This window comes from Sinocyclocheilus anshuiensis, unplaced genomic scaffold (genome assembly GCF_001515605.1).
Source record: "Sinocyclocheilus anshuiensis isolate Anshui unplaced genomic scaffold, SAMN03320099.WGS_v1.1 scaffold58, whole genome shotgun sequence".
Lineage (NCBI taxonomy): Eukaryota > Metazoa > Chordata > Actinopteri > Cypriniformes > Cyprinidae > Sinocyclocheilus > Sinocyclocheilus anshuiensis.
Window position 1 is genome coordinate 480,090 of NW_015547688.1, and position 19,049 is coordinate 499,138.

Here is a 19,049-nt window from a genome sequence, read left to right on the forward strand (position 1 = left end):
AACTTGGTTTGCTGATTAAACATGATTAAATATTTGTTCAGAATACTGTCGTTGTTGTGACTATTCATCTGGGAGGGGTGTGTATCAAGTGGCTTGGTTATGGTTTTGTTGAGGCTGACATGTGGAACCCATCTGGTCCAGCGTATAGGATCAGAATATGGCCAGCTATGGTCATACAGGTGGCTGAGATATGGCTCTGTCATGGCCCATTTATGGCCCATATTTTGGCTGCCAGGTTTAGTTCACCTGGATCAGGCTCAGGTGTGGCTCAGTTTTGGGCTTTCTGGTTAAAGATTGGTGTTGATATGGTTTACTTAAGGTTGTGTTTTGGTTCCATTGTTACATTTTGATCTGGCCCAGTTCAGGGCCAGTTATGGGTAATTAATTTGGCTGAGACTTGGGCCAGTAATGGCCCATGTGTAGCCCTTGTCTGGAATCCAGACCTGGTCCACACTAGTACCGTAATACATTGCGGTATGTGGGCCAAGCAAAAGCTGGTTGTGTGGGCCGGAGCTGGGCCAGAGAAAAATTGCTATGTGGGTATTAGACGCAGCGATTACCTGATAGATACGTGCACAGGTCGTTCAAAAGTAAAATATAGAATTAATGCATTTGATTGGTAAACCAAATTCAAATGTGACGTTTTAATCTCTGATGATATGCATGGAATTTACGGAAAAACTCCACTAAATAATACCGCTAAAAAGTGAGGGGCGTGGTAGGGCTTTGGCGATCGGCGCTATCGATGTCTTTCAATCTACTCCAAGCCAATCACGGGCCCCCTCCTTGCTCGGGCCCCGGGGCTTCAGCCCCGCCTAGCCCAATGGTTAATGCGGCCCTGCATATCATATCATATCATATCATATCAAATATGCTATCATCTCTAAATACATTATTATACACACCATGTGCAATGTGACAAAAGTGTAAACTTGAATAACGGACCATACTATATTCAGGCTGTGCTGATGCAATTTTAATCCAGTTTAATACATTATATATTTTGATCCAGTTCGATTAATCACAATTTCTTTGTCCAAGTAGGCTATGTAACGTTTAATTTTTACATTCATGTTGTTAAAATGCAACCACCATCAAAACTTCAAACTCAGAACTAGCATGCACAGAGATGATTAGTTGAAAATAAATTCACCAGACACATGCTTTCACCTTATGATGAAGACACTCGACACTGATTTTATATGCCAACTTCCAAAATCTTGGAAGATCAACAACAATATATCAATAAAGTGTGCAGGCCTACTGATGTGCCTGAGTTTACCTTTCCTTAACTGCAGTTCTTGCAGGTTTATTGTGCTGTTGCTTTCTGGTTGGTGTTCCTACTCCTACTCTTGAGTCCAACTTTGCACTCCCATTGGTAGTCGATGCATCATGTATCTGCTCATTTTTCATCTCTATATTGTCGGTCACTCATGTCGCTGATTCACCAACTGTCCTCGAAAATAAATACTATCATGCGGCTTTGTCCCTGCTAAACACAGTGTGAACGCTCATTGAACATCACTCCCAATTTAAAATATTGAGTGAAATCGAATCATTGAACCCTCTCAAGAAACCCGAAACAAAAAGTAAAAGTAACCTACATATATTTTTAAACAAATAGAAGTCTATGTAGGTTTCAGACATTTCAGCATAGATAAAAGTTTAAGTTATTAATACTTAATAAGTTTTATTTTTATTTATTTATTTATTTTGTAACAAGATGTAACCCTAACAACAGCTTTCCATTTCAGTTCACTTGCACGCGGCCCAACGATTTGCTTCAGCGTTTAAAAGTGAATTGATTTTATTTTGTTATTTTATTTGATTACATTTTAATAGTCGATTCCGTTTAAGACACTATAATTCGCATGCTGCTGCATTAGCCGCGGTATATGAGTTGCGCATACATTTTACGTGCAACATGTTCTTTATGTGAGAATTACAGGACTTGATATTGATGGACACACATTCCGCTCTCTCTCTCTCCTTCTCCAAATCCTTTTGTTACTTCCATGTGCCCATACTTGGGTCTCTCCCCTCCTCCTCTCTCATCATTACGCATTCAGTCTCACTCAGCGCTCTGTTCAAGCGCTGCTCATTGCGCTCCAGACGCTCCACGCACCCGAGTGCGCAAGACCGCTGGTGTTTAGGATAGGCTAAAATAGTAGACAAAACACAGTAGTGTTTATTGCAATGCCACACTTGGAACGATAGAAATCTACATATATATTCAAACATTTGCATACTTCAAAGCCTGCATAAACCAACCGTGGCGCTCAAGTATCTTCAAACATGAGCATCATCTCGGATGGCGGTGATGTTCTTGATGGAGATATGCATGCTGACACTTCATGACAAAAGATACCCAACTCTGTTTTTCAGCGTCCGATCAGCCGTGGCAAAGAAGATGAGAGAAGAGCGCAGGATGAAAAGCACTGGCTTACTACTAGGTTACTTTTTGATGAAAGTTCTTGTGTGCGACGCGGAAGGAGAACCTGGGGAAAACCTGGACGTTTTGGTGACGGCGCCGGGGTCCAACGACTCCAGAGACGGGCAGAACGGTCCCTCTGAGACCCCTCACACGGAGGACAGGTGTCGGGGCTATTATGATGTGATGGGTCAGTGGGATCCTCCGTTCGTGTGCCGGACTGGTAGCTACCTGTACTGTTGCGGGACCTGTGGCTTCAGGTTCTGCTGCGAGTTTAAAAACTCCAGATTAGATCAGACCACCTGCAAAAACTACGACACCCCGCCGTGGTCCATGACGGGCAGACCACCGCCGAAGATGATGGATCAACACGATCCGACTAAGGATAAAACCAATTTGATTGTGTATATCATATGCGGAGTAGTTGCTATCATGGCGCTGGTTGGGATATTCACCAAACTTGGCTTGGAGAAGGCGCATCGACCTCACAGAGAGAACATGTCGAGGTAAGTGACTTGTGTTTACAAGTCGAAAACTCGGCGTTATTGTTGTGGAGCTGATTTTATCCAGTGGGAATGAAAGAAAGTGGGATTCAAAAAGTCGAATTCTTCCAAAACCAAAATAGGCTAGGCTATCCATGTAATTTTACACCTCTATATGTATTTGTGTCTATTTTTATTTATCCTTTCAAGAAGTTGTTATAAATTGTTGTATGAGATGAGCAGTTTATTCCAGGGGGAATAAAAAAATACAAATGAGATCTCCTTAATATCTCAATAATTTGTAGACAACAATGCTATTTAACAAAGAGCAAATGGAGATGTTTACTTACTGTAAGTCGCTTGCTTGTTTCTACTCCAGAGTTTCAGAAAAGATCTTACAATGTCACAAACAGTTCTGCAATTTGCAAGATATCAAAAGTCTGCAATCAAATGCTTCATTATGGCCTCAACTATTTGTCAATACAGCCTTCCTGAGATATCAGAGATATGCTGTTTGCTGATTTTATAGCTCAACAATCTCAATATAGGTCAACAATGACCTAATTTATATCTATTTTATTCTGGCCTAATAAGATTAATTTGTTTTGTTTATTTACATTGATATCACTATGAAATAGAACTGAGAATGCTTATGTCTTCTAAGCTATCAATGAGCAACATCTAAACTTGACAGTTTTCCTCTGAGATGTCATTCAGCGTAGCTCAAGACTTTCAAGGATTACACTGACACAACTCTGTCTATCACCATGACCTTGTGCTAGTTTTTCCTAACTTCTACTGGCTTCATTTTCCTGTCTATCTATTTATCACTCAGGTAGTCGACAACACGGACATGTACAGAAGTCCAGAAAATGCTCCTTTAGTTTAACAGACAGGTATTTATTTGAGGTTCAAGGTTTAGTAGGCCTACTTAAGTGGTGCAAAGTAACCTTCCTTCAAATCAAGAAAAAGGGTTTTCTTTCTTTTAATAACTAAAGACTAAAGACTAGACATGTTTTCCCCTGAACACTCAAGATAAAGTGCAGATAATCAGACAGCGCTGAAAGCAGATGTACTACAAAAGATACTGACTAGCATTCAGGTCTAAATCATCTGTTGATCAGCAGTGTTTTAAACATTCATCAACATCTCCGTAAGTCTCTAATTATCTCCATGGTGAGGCACAGATTTTGTCTGTAAAAGCTTCTACTCCAAAGAAGCGAACACTCTCGTACACTCACTCATTTAAACATCAGTAGAGAGGTGTCCATGACATTAGTAGGATAACGGACACTGATCTGTGTCTAATGATGCTAATATTTCAAGGACATTCTGTTTGTGCACTGACCTTTCACTCTATTTAGACTAACCCGTACACATACTCAAAACTCATATGGGCCATATGTGTCCCACCCACCACCCACAACCAGCCATTTACACCCTTTTAATCGAGTGCCTTTTGAATATTGCACCATGCTGACTTGCACCATTTTCATGATAGTTTAATGTAGCTCTACAAAAAGGTCTTTCAAAGCTTTGGTGTGAATGAATCTCTCAGTTTTATGTACACAAGGTTGGGTTGTGAAACCCAAATAAAGGTTTTGTAGCTTTTAGACAATGTCTCTTAGGTCAAACATATGACAGTACACTCTTAAATACTAACAAATACCGTTTTTAGCAGATATACACAATTTAACCCTCATGTTGTGTTTCAGTCTTTTTGACCTAGAGAGGATTTTTTTTTTTTTTCTGAAAATGCTAGTTGAATGAATGGCCTACAAAATTAGTTTAAAACATTATGCTATATTATTACCAAATCTGGGTTTCAAACTTTTTTGTACCAACCTGTTTTCTTTCAATTAGCACAGTTTTTGTATTTCTTTTTTAAAATGGTTGATGATAGACCTCATTGATCTGAGCTTACGCTTCTTAGATTTTGAGTGAACATTTCCAAAATTATCCACAAATAATGCACAAATAAAGCATAATTTGTGGATAATTTGGGCAATTTTCACTCAAAAACTAAGGTGCATTAGCTCAGATCAATGTGGTCTATCAGATCTAATAAAAAAGGCTGAATCCATGATTTGGTTATATATAGAATAGTGATTAGATTTACAAGCAAATTTTTTAAATCCATTTTTATTTTTACCAGGAACTCCAAATTATGCACAGCACAGGGTTTTCAAAATTTACATATTTTATTTTATAAGAAATCAGACAAAAATATTCATGATTCATCTTCGTCTTGCACTAATGGGCGTGTCTAAAATTGTATCCTGTTAAATGTTCTCTAGAATGAGAATGTCCCTCAATAATAATAATACTAATTATACTATTTTCCTGTTTCAATACAAAATATGTCAACAGAGGAAAGAAAACTACTCATCAAGATGTTTTATCAGACTTTCATTTTGGTCTGATATAACGCATCGTTTTAATTGTCAACATTTATCTATAATCTACTGAACAAACCTTAAGGCCATTTTGATGAGGAAATGTCAGTCATGAACAGTATAAATATGTATTGAGTTGCTCTACATGAATTAACAGTTTTTTTGTAAGATGAGTAAATAAAGCCTTTCTCCATAGAGCGCTGGCCCAGGTGATGCGCCAGACAGCTCCAGGAGAACATGTGGAGATAGAGGAGAGCTTGGCAGTGCATGGACAACACTACGAGAACATGCAGGCCAGAGCAACAGGAAACAACCTGCGTAAGTAAATCTGTTCCTTACCATCAGAGCTCACGCACAACAGGTCGAATCCATGTCACTCAAAGCTCAGTTTAGCTCGTTCTGGAAAACACTCTCCGCTGTGACAATCCAATAGTAGCAGATGCATCTTCTTCACCCCAGAGAAGCAGCTGTGAGGTCCTATGGCTACTCATCAGTAAATATATTCGCCTGCTTGATTCGACTCCTACTGAGAACAAGGGAAGTCGTTACAGAAGCCCATTTTTGGCGTGTCCGGTGGGCTGCAGTAGCACTTGCATCTATAGTGATCATTTAACATGCTGAGATAGTAATTACCACAGGCTAAGTGGCTGACTAACACACACAGCAAGCACACACACTCTCTCACACACACAACTCTATCTGTCTCGCTTCTCTCTTTTCACCTCACTCATGCTGTTATTTCATGCAAATAATACAAATGTGCAGGAAAATATGAGAACTAGCGAATTATCACTTTAAAAATACCCTGTTTACTTTGGCAAGTGTTCTCATTTATTTTATAAAATGGATAGTTCAGATACTGGGTGCTGATTGGTCAGTTCAATATTTTCTAAAACATAAAGCTGTTGTAAAATAATCACTCAGGAATATAATTAAATAGATAGTTCTGGTCCTGGATGCTGATTGGTTAATATGATATATCATAAAAAAGATAGTTTCGGTGCTAAATGCGGTCTATACAGAGTATTATAACGGCTAGTCATGGATGCTGATTGGTCAATACAGTGCATTATCAAATGGATAGTTCTTGTCTTGGATGCTGGTTGGTCAATATGAATATTATAAAACAGATGATTCTTGTCCTGGATGCTGACTTGTCAATCAAATTTATTATAAAATGCATAGTTCTAGTCCTGGATGCTTACTGGTCAATACAAAATATTTTAAAACAGACAGTTCTGATCTTGGATGCTGATTGGTTAATATTGGATACATAAAAAAATGGATACTTATGTTTCTGGATACTGATTGCTCAATATGGAATATTATAAAATGGTTAGTTCTTAGCTTGGATGCTGATTGGTCAATACAACATATTATAAAAAAGGGGTAGTTCTGATTTTGGATGCTGATTGGTCAATACAATATATTATAAAATGTCTATTTCTGGTCCTGGCTTCCGATTGGTCAATACAAATAACAATTCATGATATAGTAACAGTTATGATGTGAAACAGCTGTTCGCCATATTACTGTGTTGCTCCTATAGCAGATTGATATTTTTGTTGAAATGCAGCAGTCTATTTTGTCTGAAACTGTATCTACTATAAGGATAGACCTAATGAATTTGCCGAATAAAATAATGTTTTCATGAAAATTTGTGTTCTTGATATTTTTAATATGTAGAAACCATTTTTATTAAAGTCACAAGGCATTCAAAGCCATACAGTATATTATTGCTTAAATATAACTTCCTTTAATTTAGCCGAGGCAAAAATGATTAAACATTACTTTGCAAGTCAATGTGAATATGCCATTTGCTAAAAGATATCTGGCATGAAAAACAATCACAGTAAGGCTTCCTCCATAAATAATGATTAAAATGAAATATTACAAGCTAGGAAGTCTAATTGAATAAAGTTCAGCCCAAAGACAGCACTGATTTACTAACATTGTCTTGTGGCATGTCACAGTGTTGCCATGGTGCTGACGGTTTCCCGATCTGTTTCCCAGTTGTTTAGATCAATATGCCTCGCGTCGAGTCAAACAGTTACACTTTATTTGATGGCCTCCTAATGAAAGTCAGAAAAGCAGTTGAAGCAGATGTCGTAGGCTCTTTTTATAGCATGTGTGTTTCATGCAAAAACTCTGGCGTGCAGGGTAAGGCATGTTTATGTAGCTAAATTGCTGCACAAAGTCTGCTGGCTTTTATTTTACCACATTGTAATTCAGTGGCCTGACAGCTGTTGCTTTAAAAGAATAGTGCAACCAAAAATGAAAATTGGCTGAAAGTGTACTCACCCTCAGGCTATCTTTGATGAAGATGAGCTTGCATTGGACTCTCATTCTGACGGCACCCATTCAATAGAGGATCCATTGCTGAGCAAATCTGTTTTTCGAAGAAACTAACTTATCTACATCTTGGATGGCCTGAGGGTGAGTTTTCATTTTTGGGTGAACTATTCCTTTAAGTCAAATCAAGTCAAGTCAAGTCAAGTCAAGTCAAGTCAAGTCAAGTCACCTTTATTTATATAACGCTTTTAACAATACAGATTGTGTCAAAGCAACTGTACAGCATTAATTAGGAAAATAGTGTGTCAATAATGCAAAATGACAATAGTAAACACTCAATTTTCACTTAAAGGCAGTTCATCATTGAACTCAATGATGTCATCATCACTTTAAATGTGGACAGGGAGAGTGATTTCTGAATTTAGGTGGAAGTGAAAAGTGCTTTGTTGATATTCGGCTCTTACCATAATACAAGATGCAAGCTTGACTTTTTCCACTGGTCTCTGCTCATTCTCTGAGATGGAAGAAAGGGACTTCATGGAAAGAAAACAAATCGAGCACTTAAAGATAGCTGTCTGCTCTGAGCCAGAGAGTGAAATCTGTAGTGTACACCCATGTTTTTTCTACAACAACACTTGAGAGGCAATGGGGAATGTATGTTAACAGGCTGGCTGAGTGATTGCGCTTGCTGCTGAAAGTGCAACGGAGCAGATCAGAACGACATGCAGGTGTTGCTCCTCTAAAGAGCTGTCTGTAGTACAGACGCAGGGGAGAAATAACATTATGAGAGAAGGGCCGTCTGCAGGGAACTCAGACATCTCACTGTACAAAACAGGGAAAGCAGTCCAATCCACCGGCCTGCTCATATTCAAGGCTCTGCGGCCACAAACCCATTAAAGTGTTTATTCAAGAAGTGCTGACTGGTGCCACCCTGGGACAGGGTCTGGCTTGGCCTTGTTGTGTTAAACAAGGTTACACATATGAAGCAAAGCAGAGCAAAGTTGAGAGCCATGTTATTCATGAAAGGTGAGAAGAGTGAAATAGAAACTAGTGACAGAGCTGTTGCACTGTGGTGCCCATGTGGGTGACAAGTTTAGCTTTAGCTTATACACCAATATACAAAAGTTTGGGGTCAAAATGATTTTTTTTGTTTGTTTTTATTGCTCACCAAAGGTGCATTTATCTGATCAAGAATACAGTAAAAATCAATCAATCAATCAATGCTTAAATATTATTACACTATAAAACAACGCTTTTCTATTTTAATATATTTTAAAATGTAATATATTTCTGTGATTTCAAATCTGAATTTCTGTATTTTCAGCATCATTACTCCAGTCTTCAGTGTCACATGATCCTTCAGAAATCATACTAACAGTTTGATTTGCTACTCAAGAAACATTTCCTATTATTATCAATGCTGAAACATATTATTATCAAAAACAGTTGTTGCTTAACATTTTATTTTTTTGTGGAAACAGTGACATTTTGATGAATAGAAAGTTCAAAAGAACAGCATTTATTTGAACTAGAAATATTTTGTGATATTATAAATATCTTTACTGTCACTTTTAGTAAATTAATTTAATCCTTGCTGAATATATACTGATACTGACCCCAAACTTTTGAATAGTAGGATTTTTTTTTAGCTAGGGTATAGCTATTTTTAAATAGGGTAGCTATTTTTTAGTAATTCTCCAACCATCTTTAGCACAAGTCAGGCTAGTAAACTGTATTCTTCAGATTGATTATGCTAATGTCCATAAAATGCATTACGGTGTATTGTTCTTAATCATGAAAATATCTTCATTAATGTCACCAGAGCTAAAAATTGTGAAATAAAATATTTCCCTGTCTTTTTGTTTTCAGTTAACCTTCAGTTAGCAAGCTAACAGCTTAGCCTACTAGCTTAGCATAGTGCTGAGTGGTTAAGACAAACTCTTTTGATTTTGGATATCACAATAGTGCTATGTTTTTGCCATCAAAGAAGAAAGATGCTTTTTGTACACATAACGCTGTAGTTAAACCTTCAAACAGCCGAATCTAGCCAAATCTTGACTCCCTGGACGATGCCGTTAGTAATGAAGCGACTGGTTAATTTAATTGAAAGGCAGGACATATCTAAATATGAATGATCTATCTCCTCCTCCTCAGACTGTCTCACAGCCAAAAAATTCCTGTCACTCTCAACTGTATCTAATAATGAGGCAAAAGCCCAAAAATACCTTGCTTCTACAACACACAGACTTGAAATTACATCCGTATTCTCAAAACTGAGTCATCGAGTGGCTGGACAAACAGAGAATTAGCATGAGTAAATCAGTCGCTAGAATGCAATTCATAGTCCCGGTCCAGCAATCTGAGTTAACCAAGCACAAGAAACCTGGTTTGGCTTGACTGCTTTATGTATTTACTGCCCAACCACTACAATTTCCATTACCATACAGATCTAACCTGCACAATAAGTCTGGGATGCCCACAGTTCTGCTGTAAAGCTCTGGTCCAAACATTTACCAGCACAAGCTGAGAGGCTGTTTTTATTTAAACAGGTGAAAGCAGTGATATATAATTAATTCACCCCCTGAGCCAGTGTTTGTACAGCACAGTTTTACTCATGAAAATCTGCTTAAACTCAGACTCCGCTGGGCAAAGAAACTAACGGTGACTCATTACTATGCCAGTTAACCTAATCAACTCTCAGTCTTCTGTTTACACATCAGAACAGCTTAGAGCAGTTTTTAGCGAGCTTAAAGGACTAAATAACTGTTAGAGGTGAAAGCGGCATGAAGATGAATCAAAATGCAGTACTGTGTGGAGTTCGTAAGACTGCAGCTAAGTTAAGTCATTGCTGATGAATCCAGATTATAATAATGCTATGCGTTCTCTGTGCATACAGTAGAGAAACACAACAAAAGAAATTTTACCAGGAGTGAATATTCCTGTCAAAAGTCTTTGAGTTCGGCTGTGGTTTAGTTACACAGACAGCTTTACCTGGTTTGCTGCACTGCTTGTTTCCATGGAGATGGTGTAAGATTTTGCTGACCATTGTTTTTCTTCTTCGTGAAAAATACAGCTGAACTGAAAAAAAAGGCAAAATAAACCATCATAATGGGATCAGAAGGGTGTTGTGCCAGATGCATAAATGTTGCTAGTGATTGGCCATTTAGCATGATGGGAAATAATGACCTGCTCGTAAATTCGTCCACACATCAGTCTCAATATGACAGTTGCTTGTCACGTAGTTTCAGCATATCACAAACTTTTCCTAAATATTTGCCAAAAAATGTGTCACTAGGAGGGCAGTGAGGAGATGGTGATTTTTGGATACTGAAAGTCTGAGACTAGGGATGGACAATATATCTATACCAGATTGCTAATCTGGTATTTTTTTTATTTTAATTTATTGACTGATATTGGATATGTAATAATGCTCATTTCTCTGATTTTTACAGTCAAATTTTACTTTTAAAATTATAGTAACACTCATTTACATTTTTTGGGGTGGTGGGGTGGATAAACAACAGGTTTTGGGATTTTGACAAATTTCTTTTTTTTTAGTAAATTTTTTTCACAGAAGCTGTTATGCTGATAAAATAGTTTGTAATGAAGAAAAAAAAGCATTAATAGAAAAGAATTTTGTGCTAGAGTTCTCTATATCAATGTACCATGGTCAAAGTTAATGTCAAATTTTCATACTGTGCATTATAATGTTAAAATAGCTAAAGCTTTTAAAATGACTGGCTGTCATCCAGAGCATGAAAATAATTATCGGCTTACTGGTATTGGCCAGAATTTTATTATCAGTGCTTCCCTTTCTGGTATTTCTCACATTGAAAATCTGGGATTGGAAATTTTATTTATACCTTGGAATAAAAAGAAGGTTTTGGGAATTTGATAAATTTCATATTCATTCATTCATTCATTCATTCATTCATTCATGTAGTTCCGTTTTTCAAAGAAAAAAAAAACAATTAAATGCAAAAGGGAAGCATGTCTGCCAGTTGTTTCAGTCTTTTGGACTCCACTGTATATCAAAATACCACCATCTGACACCTTCACTATACTATAGTAATATTTTGTAATGCAGTGAAGTGAACATGGCTGAGAAATGAGTGGCCACTCTTCTACTTAGCAGTTTATTCATTGTAGTCTCTCGTAATGGTGCTAAACGCTAACTAAAATATGTTAGGGGAGGGTTTGAGAGTGCAGCTGAAATTACTGTTATTGATTTTAATGAATTTAGGCAGGGACAAGTAGAGCCCGGGCAGTCAGATCAATTATCGCATCTTAAACAGAGTTCCCTCTTCCCTCTAATGCCCCCCTCCCCCCTCCAATAATTATCAGTTAATTTCCTGCCAGTCGAAGTGCTGACAGGTAGGTGGCTATGTAAATCAACGGCATCCGGGGACGGCTGCGATGACTGGCAAGCAATGGTGTGGACTTCTCAGATCGCATAGGCTCCAAGTTAACACATTATAATTAGCAAAAAAAATGCACACCATAAAAAACAAGCAAAAAATATAAATAATCCCCGATTAGAGCTGTGACATAAATCGCGCGTCTGGCTCGTCAGAGGGGGCATGGAACTCACACTGCTAAAGCAACTGTTGAGAAGATGAGAGCTGAGAAAGGCTGCTTTTTTATCAGGCCCAAATTGGCTCTTTGAGAGCTGTGTCACAATAGGGGGTGGATTGCTTCAGACCTTCATACATCCCACCATCAGTCACCCACAGATTGCGCTGAAAACGGCCATAGATGATTGTAGAGGAGCAGTTGCCCACTTCATGTTAAAGGGGTCACATTATGAGGAATACAATTTGATCTTTTAAATGTGCTGTATGTAATTTTTTGACTGTGTTATAGCATAAAATACCATAATAGGTTTGCAGATATTTCGGAATCATGCTAAGTTCATACTTTATTCTCCAAAAAACAGCCAGTTTTTCTTTGAAATTTGCGTTCTGTGTCGGAACGTCTGTTTTTGTTTTGATCTGAGATTCCGCCCATTGCCAGTTTATCCAATAATATTTCAAATCCTTGGGTTGCCAATAGGCAAAAAACACAGCATATTGCTGCCATGGAAGCCAGCGAATGAACTGGGACAAAGATAGCAGATTCTGCCCAACCTACAAAGACTTGCCGTCCATCTTAAAAGCTACAAGACCAGAGGCGCTATTAGAATGTGGATAAATCAACTCATCAATTTACAGTGTAAGGCTCGTCACCCTCCATTGTCAGTTGCGCTCGTTCTTGTTGCATGTCCTGGCAGGAGAAACAACTCTCTGTAGCTTGTAAGCTTGGTTTGTGAAGTTATAGTGACATAATATAAGCAGGATGGATAGTGTGTAGCACCTACAGCTATGCATAGCCTTCTGATAAAGCCAAAGAGTGGCTGGTTAGAAAAGAGGATCTTGTTAGTTTATTTAAGATCCCTGCTCATTTCAGTCCTATACTATCAGTTTGTTTGGTACGGAAGCCTGCACATGACATGTGGAAAAAAAATATATCATGGATACAAATTAAGAATTCGTTCCCATGACTTATTAATTCATGGCCACATTTGATCAATTCATCATAATTTTAGTTAAATCGTGGCCACTATAGTAGTATATTAGTATGGACCCTTTTCACATCGTGTTCTCATTTGCCCCAAAAGCAAAAGAAACAATCCATGATAGCATTTCTGTGACTGAGAGAGCAATTACATTGTTCAAAAGAAAAAAAAGCTGTCAAATTTGCTGTCACTCCCTCAGACTTTGTATTAGATACACTCACGTTAACCAGCTCTATGTCATTTAAAAATGAATGGAAAAATGCTAGATTTACGATGTTATCACACACACACACACACACATGTTGTGTTTCCATGTTTTATGGGCACATTCCATAGGCGTAATGGTTTTTATACTGTACAAACTGTATGTGCTGGGGCAACAGGGCCCAAAGCCCCCATCCCCCAAAACACCAGCCATCCCTGGCCACTATCTACATGCCCCATTTACCTTATATGTCTATTTTTTTATTTATGTTTTTAATGTGTAGATGTGTATATGTCTCAGCTAGTTTGAAAACTGTGCCATCACAGTTTGGGCCCATAGATGTCAGACTTTTGGACCTGTTTTGCTCCCGTAGTCCTTCCTGTGTTTCCTTATTTGGTCATGTTCCTGTCCTCGTCTAGTTTGATTATGTTCCATTGATGTCACCTGTGTTCCCCTGATTGCCCTGTGTTTAAAAGTCCTAGTCTGTTCAGTTTGTCTTTGTCAGGTCTACTCGTTCTCTACATGTGTTGGCTCAAGCTCCCATTGTGGATGATCTCCTGTGTTTCTTGATTAAAGACTGTTAAACGTTTCCTCGTGACTCCGTGTTCCCTCAACAACGTAGCATGACAGAAGACCTAACAAACATATATACTGATACCCAACATTACAAGTCCATTCTGATTAGCTCCTGTATATGCATTCATGTGTCTGTGAGCATGCATGTGCATGTGTGTGCGCATGCGTGCGTGTGACATTGTGTCTAGAGGTGGGGGAGGAAGCATACAAATGAAATAGTATCTTAGCAGATAAATAGGCCTAACAGATATAAGTAGTATAACTTTAAAAATGAAGAAAAAAAAGACAACAAATGTTATTAGCAACAATATTAATAATAACCATAATAATAATAATAATAATAATTTAATTATTGTGGTTGGTCTCAGACAAAGAAGGTCAACAGATTTATGACTGCTGGAAGGTAATGAGAGATGACCAGAAGGGATGTAATTCTACTGTATTACTATGAGATGAACTGGATAGACTTTCCATCGAGATACAGTCAATTAGTAGATTTTTCCAGGATGCAATATGTATGGAATTTCTTGATTTCCAGTTCATGAGGATATTTTTCTTGGCTATAGCTAGTGCCACTAGGAGTAACTGACTGTTTATATTGTCTAAATTGATTATGGATATATCGCCTAGTAAACAAAGTGATGGAGAAATTGGGATGTGACATCCCATAGTGACGGATAGTGATTCAATGACCTTTTCCCAACATTTTTTATTTTTGATTGCTGATTGCCCTGTGTTTAAAAGTCCTAGTCTGTTCAGTTTGTGTTTGTCAGGTCTACTTGTTTCTATGTGTGTTTGCCCAGCTCCTATTGTGGATTATCCTGTTTTCGTCTTTAAAGACTGTGAATTCTACTCCGTGTCTCCTACGTTCTTCCCGCAGCAGCGTAACGTGACAATAGTATTATCAGTGCAGATTATTTTGTGATCCTGTCACATCATGTGATGCAGGTTTTGGGAAGAAGCTGGTATTGAGATATTAGAAAAGTTAAAAACTATATTTGACCCATTAGCAAAGCTGCATCCCAGGCAAAAGAGCAGCAAACTGTAACTAATGATTCCACATGCAAAGAGGCGTTTCTTAAAGGCATGGCAGCAAAAAACAGCCTGTTTATTTATAAAGATAAAAGGGAGGGTGATCATGAAAAGCTAAATTCTACAAAACATAATTAGTGTACATTGTAAGTGTACTTCAGAGGAAAATAAGTTCTGATATAACATTTTTAAGTCATATTAATCTTAGCAAAACCTTTACAATTATGATATATTTTTTCTGAGAATAGCTTGTATGCTGAGAATAGTTTGTAAAGGAAAAAAAATCATATAGAAGAGAGAGAGAGAGAGAGAATTTATAGTCATATATTGAACAGCTGTAGTTGTAAGCATAATATTTTGCAGTGTTTTTCAAATGTGAATTGTTGGTTTGTACATGTTCTATAGCTTGCAGTACTTGTCCAAATGTATTCTGGTAGCATAATGGCACCCTACGAGAGCTGTTATTGTTATGCAAGTGCAGAGCCGTCATAAACAGCATGAAAATCATTCTTCACTTTGTGTTTGAACAGCAGAGTTAGAATGAGGGAAGGACATTCAAAGTCTAAATCAATGCAGACTTTGTCTGTAAACAAGACAGCATCATCAGAAAAAATAGCATCTTAAGAAATGTCATTTCAAAGAGCCCAATTTCACAACGGTTACACTGACTCCAAACAATTAAAGTAACGTGATGTTAAATAAAGCAATACAAATAAGAGCTCTTTGTCCATTACGGTCTGGCTGTGCTTTTATTCAAGCATTTCTCCAGGTGCAAAGGTGTCAACATGCCTGCCCCCTGGCGTGCAGGACGACTGACAGGTGGCTGTGTGGCACATGAGTGCTACTTCCTGTTCCAATCACTTGTCCATGGCACAAGCCTCCCACCGCAACAGGAGCACTTACGGTAGTGTGGCCTCTTTTTACCGCAGGTGGTCAAGCGGGGGAGAAGTATTTCCTCTCAACTTAAAAACCATGTCATTGAGTGGCTGTCAGACCACTTCCTCTCAGTCAAAATGTAAGCCCAGTGGTGATGTACACTCCTGAAGTGGGTCAGTCCAATCTGGATTTTATGGCCCCGCTGTAAGAAATGGGTCCACTTCACTTTTTTTTATTGGTCTACATTCTTCAGTGGCAGAATTTAGTCTGGAGGGCATTTCATCTCCCAGAGTTTCTGGACCGAGTGTTTGAAGCATTTACTGAGAGAGAGAAAAAAAATCAGGTTATTACTATGTTTAGCATTTAGGGAGTGAGGCAGTTCAGATCAGATAAACTGAGGAGTTTATTAATGTATGCTGATTTTGAACTTTTTTTCAATCTATCTTTTTCAGGTTGAATGTGGTTACAACACTGAACCATTTTACTCCCTTATGAAATAAACAGAAAAACACAACCATTAGGAATTGTGTTGAGATTGTTTAGTTGCATAGGCGGAGGGTGAACCAACTCCAGGGTAAGGCTAAAAGCAACCAAATCTATTAACTACAAACATAAACCTGTCTTTTTTTGGCGAGAACCAGACACGGGTGTCATGTAGGCTAATAAAATATGTTTAATGGGACTTAATTTGTATTTAATGTGATTACAATTTAATTAAAACATTAGAAATTTATAATTACATAACGTTTCCTTCCCACGGTTATTCAAACGGCGAATACATTATGTACAGAAATCACATTATCACTAACTTTGATCTATCACACTCTCAAAAAAAACAAAACTATCGTTATAAACACTGAAGCTGTCTACACTGCGCTGTAAGAAATGGGTCCACTTCACTTTTTTTTATTGGTCTACATTCTTCAGTGGCAGAATTTAGTCTGGAGGGCATTTCATCTCCCAGAGTTTCTGGACCGAGTGTTTGAAGCATTTACTGAGAGAGAGAAAAAAAATCAGGTTATTACTATGTTTAGCATTTAGGGAGTGAGGCAGTTCAGATCAGATAAACTGAGGAGTTTATTAATGTATGCTGATTTTGAACTTTTTTTCAATCTATCTTTTTCAGGTTGAATGTGGTTACAACACTGAACCATTTTACTCCCTTATGAAATAAACAGAAAAACACAACCATTAGGAATTGTGTTGAGATTGTTTAGTTGCATAGGCGGAGGGTGAACCAACTCCAGGGTAAGGCTAAAAGCAACCAAATCTATTAACTACAAACATAAACCTGTCTTTTTTTGGCGAGAACCAGACACGGGTGTCATGTAGGCTAATAAAATATGTTTAATGGGACTTAATTTGTATTTAATGTGATTACAATTTAATTAAAACATTAGAAATTTATAATTACATAACGTTTCCTTCCCACGGTTATTCAAACGGCGAATACATTATGTACAGAAATCACATTATCACTAACTTTGATCTATCACACTCTCAAAAAAAACAAAACTATCGTTATAAACACTGAAGCTGTCTACACTGCGAAATGAATCCCTTACTTACATTTTACGTGCATCTGCGCTTTGTTGTTTATGATGAGAGAATTCGCCGAATTCAGTCATTGAACGTGTGCGCATTTAACAAAGCTGATGAGTTTCAGCGGTGACTCATCTGAACGCCTCTGATTGGCCATTGCATTCCTAAGCTCAACAAAATCGTGTGTGATTGGTTATAATGCACAACACTATAAAAACGCCTAAAATGAAATACGGTGCAACATGAGCAAATCTTAATTTAATGCGCAGTCGACACTTTCTATTCATTTACACTTTGTTAGCAACAGACGTAATAGATTTAATTTGTTTGTGCAGGGGCATTTTTGCCCCAAGACCCCGTGGCTAAGCCTTCCCCAGCCTTAAACACGCTCCACCTATGTTTAGTTATGCTATCTGCATTCTTTTATCATTGCTTCACTAAATGTTTACCTAGCAGTTTGCCTCGCAAACTGGCTTGAGATGGTATGGGGAAATGTTTCGCTCCATGTCAATATGTAGAACAACAGTGAATGTGATATAGTTCACCCAAACCCCCTCCCAAAAAAGGCCTCAATTGTTTTTCTCCCTGACACCATCCAAGATGTAGAGGAGTTAGTTTCTTTACCAGAACAGATTTGGAGAAATTTAGCATTACATCACTTGTTCATCAATGCATCCTCTGCAGTAAATGGGTGCCATCAGATTGAGAGAACAAACATCTGATAAAAACATAATTATAATCCACACCTAATCAAGACTACTCCAGTCCATCAATTAACATCTTATTAAGTGAAAATCTGCATGTTTGTAAGAAACTTTTTAACTTCAAACTTTGACTTTTTCACCGGTGGAAGACTCATTATGGATTATGGATTATTTGTTTCAAACATGCAGCTTTTTGCTTCACAAGATGTTATCTGATGGACTGGAGTTGTCTGGATTACTTGTCAATTATTGTGATGTTTTTATAAGCTGTTCAGACTCTCATTCTGACGGCACCCATTCAGTGCAGAGGATCCATTGGTGAGCAATGATGTAATGCTGCACTTACACAAATCTGTTTCGATAAAGAAACAAACTCATCTGCATCTTGGATGGCCTGGGGTGAGTACATTTTCCGCAAATTGTCATTTTTAGGTAAACTTTTTCTTTAATAAGCCAGATGGGGATTTATAAACCAGCCTTTAAAGCATAGGGGTTTTCACTGAAATAGCATACACAAAAATGCCTTTTAATGGCCTTCCCTCCAAACAAAACACTGGATTTACAAATGTATTATGCATTTTATCCTCATTAATAATAATAATAATAATAATAATAATAATAATAATAATAATAAAAACATTATTTAACTGTGAGTTCAAATGTTTTTAGTGAAACATGTCAATGATGTGGCCCCAAAAGCATTTGAACACTCAATCCACACTTGAATGTTCAATGCAATTTGATGCAAAATATCAAAACAAGTAGCATCTGTAAACAAATAAACTGTAAACTCTTGTCTAAATCTACAAGGCAGTTGTTTTAGTATTTTCAGGGTATTTTGATTGCTCCATTAGTTTCATGTAGCATACATTTTGTATTCCCATGTTATGCCCTCTGGCCACTGTGGCGTGGCTCATTGAAAATCAAATAACATGTTTCTGCTGTTACCCATTTTTCCA

At 37.7% G+C, this 19,049-nt stretch overlaps 1 protein-coding gene across 1 annotated transcript in view; it reads left to right on the forward strand.

Moving 5' to 3' along the window:
* The first annotated feature begins 2,229 nt into the window (after positions 1–2,229).
* LOC107703332 (protein shisa-9B-like) overlaps positions 2,230–19,049 on the forward strand; it is a 32,551-nt gene continuing 15,731 nt past the window's right edge. Inside the window, exons 1-2 of the mRNA XM_016505922.1 lie at positions 2,230–2,937; positions 5,506–5,627. Of these exons, the coding sequence (XP_016361408.1) occupies positions 2,312–2,937; positions 5,506–5,627 (748 nt within the window). The 5' untranslated portion in view covers positions 2,230–2,311. The remainder of the gene's footprint in view (positions 2,938–5,505; positions 5,628–19,049) is intronic.